Source organism: Schistocerca americana, chromosome 2 (assembly GCF_021461395.2).
Source record: "Schistocerca americana isolate TAMUIC-IGC-003095 chromosome 2, iqSchAmer2.1, whole genome shotgun sequence".
Lineage (NCBI taxonomy): Eukaryota > Metazoa > Arthropoda > Insecta > Orthoptera > Acrididae > Schistocerca > Schistocerca americana.
Window position 1 is genome coordinate 382069749 of NC_060120.1, and position 10985 is coordinate 382080733.

A 10985-nucleotide genomic window follows, 5' to 3' on the forward strand; every position below is an offset into this window, starting at 1 on the left:
AGTGGGTCTTAATTTGTTTAAACATCAATTGCAGCTAATTGTAATTTAATTGATTGTGAGCTACAGCTATAACTAATTACAATGGTCAGCTAAATTCTTACAAGTGTTAGTATTTAGTGTATAAAATGTTAACTGCCTGCAGCGTCACAATTGTGTCAGAGATATACAGGGTGTTACGAAAAGGTACGGCCAAACTTTCAGGAAACATTCCTCACACACAAATAAAGAAAAGATGTTATGTGGACATGTGTCCTGAAACGCTTAATTTCCATGTTAGAGCTCATTTTAGTTTCGTCCACCTACGCTCAATGGAGCGCGTTATCATGATTTCATACGGGATACTCTACCTGTGCTGCTAGAACATGTGCCTTTACAAGTACGACACTACATGTGGTTCATGCACGATGGAGCTCCTGCACATTTCAGTCGAAAGTGTTCGTACGGTGACCGATGGATTGGTAGAGGCGGACCAATTCCATGGCCTCCACGCTCTCCTGACCTCAACCCTCTTGACTTTCATTTATGGGGGCATTTGAAAGCTCTTGTCTACGCAACCCCGGTACCAAATGTAGAGACTCTTCGTGCTCGTATTGTGGACGGCTGTGGTACAATACGCCATTCTCCAGGGCTGCATCAGCGCATCAGGGATTCCATGCGACGGAGGGTGGATGCATGTATCCTCGCTAACGGAGGACATTTTGAACATCTCCTGTAACAAAGTGTTTGAAGTCACGCTGGTACGTTCTGTTACTGTGTGTTTCAAAATGGTTGAAATGGCTCTGAGCACTATGGGACTTAACATCTGTGGTCATCAGTCCCCTAGAACTTAGAACTACTTAAACCTAAGTAACCTAAGGACATCACACACATCCATGCCCGAGGCAGGATTCGAACCTGCGACCGTAGCGGTCACGCGGTTCCAAACTGAAGCGCCTAGAACCGCACGGCCACACCGGCCGGCTACTGTGTGTTTCCATTCCATGATTAATGTGATTTGAAGAGAAGTAATAAAATGAGCTCTAACATGGAAAGTAAGCGTTTCCGGACGCACGTCCACATAACATATTTTCTTTCTTTGTGTGTGAGGAATGTTTCCTGAAAGTTTGGCCGGACCTTTTTGTAACACCCTGTATATAAACCAACTTTATTGCCTTGCCCATCGAGCTAATCCCAATGGGCGTGCCCCTGACACTGGGCAGGCCAAGATGTTATTCGCTGCAGGTTTCTAATACTAATTTGGTAATCTAAGTCTACCTTTCCTCTAGTCACGACTGGCCACCCGAATGTTTGTAGGCGCCATGGCCGAGTCGTCAGCGGACGAGATCGACGAGCAGCTGTACTCGCGGCAGCTGTACGTGCTGGGCCGCGACGCGATGCGCCGCCTGGCGGGCGCCGACGTGCTCGTGTCCGGTCTGACGGGCCTGGGCGTCGAGGTGGCCAAGAACCTGGCGCTGGCGGGCGTGCGCTCGCTGACGCTGCACGACCGCGACGCCTGCCGCCTGTCCGACCTGGGCTCGCAGTTCTTCCTCACCAAGGAGGACGTGGGCAAGAACCGCGCCGAGGCGAGCGCGCCGCGCCTCGCCCAGCTCAACCCGCACGTGTCGGTGCGCTGCGCCGAGGGCCCCGTCACGGCCGAGCTGGTGCGCCGCTTCCGCGTGCTCGTGCTGGCGGGCCGGCCGCTGCGCGAGCAGCTGCGCGTGGCCCAGCTGGCGAGGGCCGCCGGCGCCGCGCTCGTAGTCGCCGACTGCCGCGGGCTCTTCGGGCAGCTCTTCTGCGACTTCGGCGACCGCTTCACCGTGTCCGACTGCGACGGCGAGGAGCCGGCCAGCTCGCTCGTCGCCAGCATCACCCGCGCCAAGGAGGGCGTCGTCACCTGCCTCGCCGACACGCACCACGGCCTCCAAGACGGCGACTTCGTCACCTTCTCCGAGGTCCGCGGGATGGAGGAGCTCAACAACTGCGAGCCCCTCAAAATACGCTACATAAATCCCTACACGTTCGGAATCGGCGATACGTCGCAGTACTCGGAGTACACCTCCGGCGGTGTCGTCAAACAGGTGAAAGTTCCGAAAACGATGAGCTTCAAGCCGCTCGCTGAAGCTATGCGAGCGCCGGAATTCCTACAGACGGATTTCGGGAAGGAAGACCGTCCCATGAAACTGCATCTGGCATTCGTCGCCTTCCACAAATACGTCGAACAGTGCGGAGAACCGCCCAAAGCGTGGAACGAAAACGACGCGGACTCTTTCATCGAGATAGTAAATACCACACAGACGGACTTGAACCTTCAGTGCGACTCCGACCGCGAATTCTACTCGGTGTTTTCAAAAATTTGCAGTGGAAGCGTACAGCCCTTGATCGCGGCAGTTGGAGGGATAGCTGCTCAGGAGGCGTTGAAAGCGTGCTCTGGCAAATTTACTCCTCTGTACCAGTGGCTTTATCTCGACGCGTTGGAATGTCTGCCGAAGAATGTCGACCGCGTGGGCATACACGGCAGGTGCCCTATCGACTGCCGCTACGACGGGCAGATTACCATTTTCGGCCACTCGGTGCAGATACGCCTAGGCTCGTTCAAGTGCTTCGTCGTCGGTGCCGGAGCCGTCGGCTGCGAAGTTCTGAAGAACCTGGCCATGATGGGTGTCGGGACATTCGAGAAAGGTCGTATTGATGTCACAGATATGGATCATATCGAAGTTTCGAACTTGAACAGACAATTTCTTTTCAGGCCTCAGGATGTTATGAGACCCAAGTCGCAGACTGCTGCGAAAGCTATAAAGATCATGAATCCCTACGTAAATATGGGTGTTTACGAATTACAAGTAGGTTCAGACACGGAAGAAGTTTTTGACGACGAATTCTTCAGTGACACAGACGCAGTCATCGCTGCGCTAGATAACGTCACGGCTCGTATATACCTCGATCAGCGGTGCGTTTTCTATCAGAAACCGATGTTGGAGGCTGGGACTCTTGGAACCAAAGGTCACACGCAAGTTGTGATTCCGTTTCTCACGGAGTCGTACAGCTCTTCTCAAGATCCACCGGAGAAAACGATACCGATGTGCACCCTCAAAAATTTTCCGTACGCCATCGAACACACACTCATATGGGCTAGGGACGCATTTGAGGGCTTGTTCAGTCAAGAGCCGGAGCAAGCAGCTCGGTACTTGTCCGAAAGCGATTTCGTACAGAGCATTAAAACTATGACAGGATTTCAACCCGTGGAAGTATTAAAATCGGTGAAGAAGGTGCTCTTAGACGAATATCCTAATACCTTCGAGGACTGCGTGGCTTGGGCTCGCAGGCTGTGGCAGGAGCTGTTCAATAATCAGATACGTCAACTGCTTCATATTTTCCCGCCCAACCAAACTACCTCCGATGGCGAACCTTTCTGGACTGGAGCGAAACGCTGCCCAACGCCTTTAGAATTCTCTGCGGGCGATCCGCTCAATTTGAATTTTATACTTGCAGCTGCAAATCTCAAAGCTGAAGTGCACGGAATAAAACAAAACAGAGACCTCGAAGCTATCACTAATATTGTGAAAGGAGTTGAGATACCAGAATTTCAGCCAAAAAATGACATTAAGATCCCCATCAATGAAATTCAGGGTGATATACAAGACAACATTTCGGGAGAAGACGACATAAAGAATATTATTAACGACCTACCACCGAAATCAAAATTTCAGCAAGTTGTCATAACTCCTCTGAAATTCGAGAAAGACGACGACACAAATTTACACATCGATTTCATTGTTGCCGCGTCTAATCTTCGGGCGGCGAACTACAAAATTGCAGCAGCCGACCGGCAAAAGAGCAAATTAATCGCAGGTAAAATTACTCCTGCTATAGCCACAACAACTTCCGTGGTTGCGGGACTTCTGTGCCTGGAATTATATAAGATAGTGCAAGAATTTGCGGAGATTGATTATTACAAAAATTCTTTCATAAATCTTGCCCTGCCTTTCTTCACGTTGTCGGAGCCTGTAGCTGCTCCAACAAAGGACCTAGCGGGCACCGAGTGGACGCTGTGGGACAGGTTTGACATATATGGAGAAATTACTCTCGAGGCATTAATCAGCCATTTCAAAGAGACGTACAATCTGGATGTTACAATGCTTTCGTATGGAGTGTCCACTGTGTATTCGTTTTTCATGGACAAGACCAAATGCCAGGAAAGATTAGGTCGTCCACTGTCCGAAGTGGTGAAGGAAGTTTCTAAAAAAGATCTGGATTCCAAAAAGCGTTCTTTGGTTCTTCAGTTATGTTGTAGTGATGAGCTGGGGAACGATGTCGATGTTCCCTACATTCGATATCTTCTGCCAGGCGATAAAATACCGGTTCAAAAGTCGGAGATGCCACCTGCGGTGCAACAGCTTCCTTGTAATCAATGTCTTAAGTGATACTAACACTGTTTTAATTGTGAATAAAATCGGTTCTTTATTTTCTAAAGGCAAGTTGCCATTTTCTGTTCGCGGCCGCTTTTATCATACAGTATCAAACGCTTTTATGGCGTTAGTCTTGCTATTCGCTTTCAAATAAAATTAGAACGAGTTGATGTGTTTTTATTTGCTATTTAATATTGCCACCTCAAAGAAGTAGGGCGCACATTGTGTTCAACATGGAAATACAACTGTTTACATGCAGATGTTATAGTTAAACTAGCGTTTTCTCAATTAATTTACTGTAATCCTGTTCAGAATACGGAAAATAAACGACAAAAAATCTGATTTAAAATATTCTGAAGCTTCGGACTGGCGTCGTCTTCCTTTTTATTTACGGATGGCGTACGATGATAAAAGTCAGAGTTTATAGGGAAATTAAACGGAAAGAAACGAGAGAAGATGATATATATAGAAATATGAGTTCGGTTTTGTTTTAAAAGTACATACCAACAATCTGTCAGTCATGAATTGCTTAAAACATTCATGATTTTTTGGTAATGAAAAAAAAAAATTGCACGAAAGATCTTGTAGAACTCGTCTACTGTTCGATCTTTGTCGGTCTACGTTATTGGTGAGCTGATCACAATGTACTCGTATTTCACACACACATAAACAAAATCACGGAAGAAATTGGCAAGCGGTTGCAAGTTATTCACTTTAAGAGGTTTAGTTAAAACATTCACCATGGTAGTGCACCATCGACAGGGTTTATAGTGTATAGAGTGTACCACAATTAAGAACACAATCGTCATGCAATATCCTCGAAAAAAGATCACCATTTAACATTTGAAAAATACTTTTCTGATATACGCTGCCGTTCTCCAAGATCACAAGAAGAATGATTTCATCTGCATGCCTGGTCTGATATTAGCGATCACTTCATCAACTCGCTTCGAATTACGGAATCTGTGCACCATGCGTACAAATGACGAAGTTATTAGTGTATTTGCAATACACAAGTTGATGTCTGCTGTCTTGAAACTAGTGCGAATCGTAATTTTTCAATAACTTTAAATCTGATCATAGAGTGCAGGCTTTCAGGTCTGGTATTTGCACGCTTGATAATTTTCGTTTTGTGAGTATCAGGCTGTCCTCTGAGGCATGTTTATGTTCTAACATTCCATCAAAATGGTTCAAATGGCTCTGAGCACTATGGGACTTAACATCTGAGGTCATCAGTCCCCTAGAACTTAGAGCTACTTAAACCTAACTAACCTAAGGACATCACACACATCCATGCCCAAAGGCAGGATTCGAACCTGCGACCGTTGCGGTCTCGCGGTTCCAGACTGACGCGCCTAGAACCGCTCGGCCACACCGGCCGGCAACATTCCATCTCCTTACGCTGGAAGCACTCGGTCAGTACTCTCAAACTTCAGCACGCTCAGCAAGGTGATCTGTTTATACGCATCCACGTAACGGTCGAACCGTGACGTCATCAGACAGCTTCATAATCGCAGAGTTACGCCGACGTGTGCTCTGGAGATTATAGTGCGAAACAGTTGGCGATGTTTGCTTTATTTTGCACTAAGGCCCACAAATTCTCTAATTTCAGTTCTTATTCTTCTCTATTAAGATTGTGCTTCTGTATATTCTAGCATAGTGTTGATTGGACCTTGACAAACGGTAGTGTCGGAGAAACGAATTTGGTGTTCCCTAGTCTCAGTGTATGAACACAAGAGCAAGTGTCGTCTGGGCAACAAGGATAAATCCGCAGTAGCAGATCAGAAGAGAAGAAATATTTAAATTAGACGAGTTGTGGGCGTTAGTTACACACGTCGGGGCCACTCTGAGATCGTAGAAAGCGACCTGATGACGTCACAAGCCCATCGTTGGTGGATACACAGAAACAGTTCGTCTTTCTGAAGTTTGTAACTACTATTGAGCTTTATAGCGTGGTGATGTCTCCAGCATTAAAAGGCGAAACGTTAGGCACAGAAACATGCATTAGATCATGGCCTAATACAGTGCAACAAAAATAACCAAGGGAACTTCAAATGTGTAATTTTACGCAATGACGAAGTTAATTGAAACTTTTTTCGTCTAATTCCCCAATTATTACCATGATACTACGTTCTAATTAAACTTACCCACTTACAAAACGATTAGCTACCAACTAGCGTTTTGATCCCTTTTTTTTTTTGGTCAGCGCGGCAGAATGTCAACTCTAAGGGCACGGGTTCGATTCCCGGCTGCGTCGGAGATTTTCTCCCCTCAGGGACTGGGAGTTGTGTTGTCCTAATCATCATCATTTCATCCCCATCGACGCGCAGGTCGCCGAAGTGGCGTCAACTCGAAAGACCTGCAGCCGGCGAACGGCCTACCCGACGGGAAGCCCTAGCCACACGACATTCACATTTTACATCCCTTTTTTAATTAGTACTAAGTACATCTGAGGTATATGCGAGAATATTCAAGATGAACATGAGTAATATTTATTATTATTTACTTCTGTGTATCTTTCCTTTTAATGTGCAGCGAAAGAAATTAATACCGAAACGTTACAATTAGAAAGGTAGAAACTACAGCTCATTTTTTTCAGTATGTAAAGTTTGTAGCTGTACTGTTGCCAACAGGTATTTGGTAATAGTAGATAAATGCCTGTTAAGCGGTTTTAGCGAGAGAACTTCCCTGACGACTGCAATGGGCTTGATGCGGCTGCTCGACCCGCCTTCCGCAACCAATCACAGAGCGCAATTTTTTATACTTTTCTATGACAACGCCTGAGTCGTTACAACTCTGTAGACGACAGTAGATTTCACCTGGAGCTGTTTGCACTTCGAGTGGAAAGCTGGAAACAGTGCTACCAGCTGTCAGGGATCTACCCTCACTGACACTACTACAGGATAGCGTTTCTGGAGTCCATACGATCTTGACGAGACCACCGAACGAGGTGGTGCAATGGTTAGCACATTGGACACGCATCGGGAGGACGACGGTTCAAACCCGCGTCCGACCATACAGATTTAGGTTTTAAGTCTGCTGTTATGGTTAACCGGATTTAGCTTTTAAGTGATTTCCCTACATCGCTCCAGGCGAATGGCGGTGTGGTTCCTTTGAAAGGGTACGGCCGATTTCCTTCCCCATCTCCGCCTCTAGTGAACCTCCGTGTAGACGGGAGGTTATAACCAGTCTTCCTTCCATCCTTCCTTGACCAGACCAAGGAGTCTAAAAGGCTGGCTTTCCGCGACGCCTCGAGAAGAGGAGCTGTGTCATGCTGCGCAGCTGTCGTGAGGTCGCTGTCCCTAAGTCGACTGCTGTGCTGCTGGGTTCTGATGAGCAGGCTGCCTACGAAGCCAATAAGGAAACCAAAATGAGGAACTTTAAAAGGAAATTCTGGGCGCATCCATTTCTAGAAGAGAGAATAGCTGAAGACTGTTTCTTGCGTTGTACGGCGACCATCAACAGGACAACGGGAAGTTTTAGATGTATTTACAAAGGTCTCGAGGGTTCTTTGACGAACGAGTGGAGAATTTTTCATCGATCTTTGAATGTATCTTCAGAACTTGCTGGAGATATTGTAAAAGCAAAGAGTGTGTTGTATACTTTTATATGTGATCGAAGCGGATACATGTCTGGTGACAGTATAGCTACTTGTAGTTAAAGCTTTACGTGAGATGTCAACAAACTCAACACAGGCTGGAAATAAATGGTTAGACACTGGACGACGGTTCAATCCCGCGTCCAGCCATCCTGATTTAGGTTTCCCGTGATTTCCCTAAATCGCTCCAGGCGAATACCGGGATGGTTCCTTTGAAAGGGCACGGCGGATTCCCTTCCCTAATCCGATGAGACCGATGACTCGCTGTTTGGTCTCCTTCCCCAAAACAACCCAACAGTGGTCCTGACAAATTCACAGACTACTTTATGAGTGAAGGTGGAGAACTACCGTTGCACTTTGAAAAATAATATGAGGTCGCCTGACTCAAAAACTGTTTTAAACTAAGTATATTTTGTGAGCTTAATCATTTAATAAAACGAAAACGTAGTATCCGTACAGTTTGTTGATCATTGGTTGTTATGACAGTCACCAATTATCTTCTTCTTTGAATCACATTTGCCTCCAAAGTCCGGTGAAAACTTAGGAATGACTGCCTCTCATGTTCCAGTCTTCGCCGGCCAGTGTGGCCGAGCGGTTCTAGGCGCTTCAGTCTGGAACTGCGCGACCGCTGTGGTCGCAGGTTCGAATCCTTCCTCGGGCATGGATGTGTGTGGTGTCCTTAGGTTAGTTAGGTTTAAGTAGTTCTTAGTTCTAGGGGACTGATGACCTCAGATGTTAAGTTCAAAAATGGTTCAAATGGCTCTGAGCACTATGGGACTTAACTCCTGAGGTCATCAGTCCCCTAGAACTTAGGACTACTTAAACCTAACTAACCGAAGGACATTGCACACATCCATGCCCGAGGCAGGATTCGAACTGAGACCGTAGCGGTCGCGCGGTTCCAGACTGTAGCGCCTAGAACCGCTCGGCCACTCCGGCCGGCCAGATGTTAAGTCCCATAGAGCTCAGAGCCATTTGAACCATTTTTGTTACAGTCTTCACCCGTTTGTCTGAAAATACGTCACGCACCATGTTTCAAATCGACTGACGAAAACTGCTTCACAGATGAAATATCCTGTATTGACTACATCTCTTGGTCAATAGTGTGACCTACACGGCATTTTGGTCCCATCAGCTCACTTGCCGACTGTTGACCTGCGGCATTACCCGCTGCTTGGCGGATTAGCAGCGCCATCGAGTGGCGCCGTGCGAAGGCCTCCATTGGAAGCAATGTTCGGCCAGCGGTGGCCCAGCGGCACTTCTTCGCCACCGATAACGGTGGTCTGCCACTGGCAATAGGGCACCGATTTTGTCCAAATTCTTGGTATAAGCAGGGGTTGGGGAAAAACGGTGGGAGCTCCAGATGGCCAAGCGTATATAAAAAAAATAGCATTTTTGGCGGCGGCCCGGTGAGGCATGAGCATTTGTGTTTGCGTAGTTGCCAACGAGAGGTTGGCGCAGCGCCAAGAGTACAGAGCTGTAATACTGGGAACTAGTCCGTTTGTAGAAACTTTTTTATTTGTTTATTCTCCATTTTTACTTTATCTACACTGCAAATAAACCGAAATAATGCTCAATATATTGTATTTGCTTTTTTTCATGAAAGGAAAGACAAAGCGAAATTTGGAATTGGAAATAAATTTCTGGGAAGGAATTTTAAAGCGTAGACGAGGACTAAGTACATAAAATTAGAAACGTTTATGATTTTACAGTTGGTGATTTGTGCATGCTGGAGTAATACTCGTCATAAAAACAGGGAAAACACTAATTCTCTTGGCATTTTGCACACGTTATAAACACCGCATCTCTTTCAGTTACATGGTTGTTTTAGTTTCTATAGAAAAACAAATCCGGTTTACGGTCATAAAAGGTTGTGCCTCCTCGCACAGTTTGGCAGCAAACCACGCGTAATGCAGCGTTTCATCACATATTCGCGACAATAGCGGGTGATGTACAGTGGAATGTATTTTAGAACAATATTCTCGGGTAATCATTTATTTTTCTTTCCCGATGAGACAGGAGCAATTTTGGGGAGTTTGACAAAATTCTTTAGCTGACAATGGAAATGAACATTGCAGTGTTGCACTAGTGGAGTGTATTTGGGAGGGGGGGGGGGGGGGGGCGAGAATAACTTTAACATTGCATGATGCCAGTCCCGATTCATCTTGAAAAATCTCGTCGTATAATTGTGTAGTTGTTCGTTCTGCCAAAGAGTCAATTAACAAATAAAGTTTGTTTTCCCACACAAAGAGTTCCACTACATCAAATTCAATATATTGATTTTTAGATCTGCAACGCTTGTCTTTCTTTCCGTGTCTGCAGATAAATTATAGGGTACATGTTCCGCATTTATGCAAAAACACTGTCTTTTCTCTTTACCCAAACAAGTTTAGGCACCACTGACGATGGCACAGAGATGGCGAAACATGTTTGGGTAAAAAGAAAAAAACAGTGTTTTTGTACAAAAGGCGGAACACTAACAATATATCGAGCATGATCCCTGTTTACCTGCAGAATAATTAACGTAAAAACTAAAAATATAGAAAGTTTCCGCATAGGGACTCGATCCCACGGCACTCGGATTACCGTTCTGTACTCTTTCCCCCCATGAGCCATGGACCTTGCCGTTGGTGGGGAGGCTTGCGTGCGTCAGTGATACATATAGCCGTGCCGTAGGTGCAACCACAACGGAGGGGTATCTGTTGAGAGGCCAGACAAACGTGTGGTTCCTCAAGAGGGGGAGCAGGTTTTTCAGTAGTTGCACGGGCAACAGTCTGGATGATTGAATGATCTGGCCTTGTAACACTAACCATAACGGCCTTGCTGTGCTGGTACTGCGAACGGCTGAAAGCAAGGGGAAACTACGGCCGTAATTTTTCCCGAGGGCATGCAGTTTTACTGCATGGATAAATGATGATGGCGTCCTCTTGGGTAAAATATTTCGGAGGTAAAATAGTCCCCCATTCGGATCTCCGGGCCGGGACTACTCAAGAGGACGTCGT

General features: G+C 46.4%; 1 protein-coding gene across 1 annotated transcript; it reads left to right on the plus strand.

The window, feature by feature from the left end:
• Positions 1–1298: 1298 nt before the first annotated feature.
• LOC124594037 (ubiquitin-like modifier-activating enzyme 1) lies at positions 1299–4400 on the plus strand. The gene has a single exon (XM_047132387.1). It carries the CDS (start codon positions 1299–1301, stop codon positions 4398–4400), a length of 3102 nt encoding a protein of 1033 aa, XP_046988343.1.
• The last annotated feature ends 6585 nt before the right edge of the window (positions 4401–10985 follow it).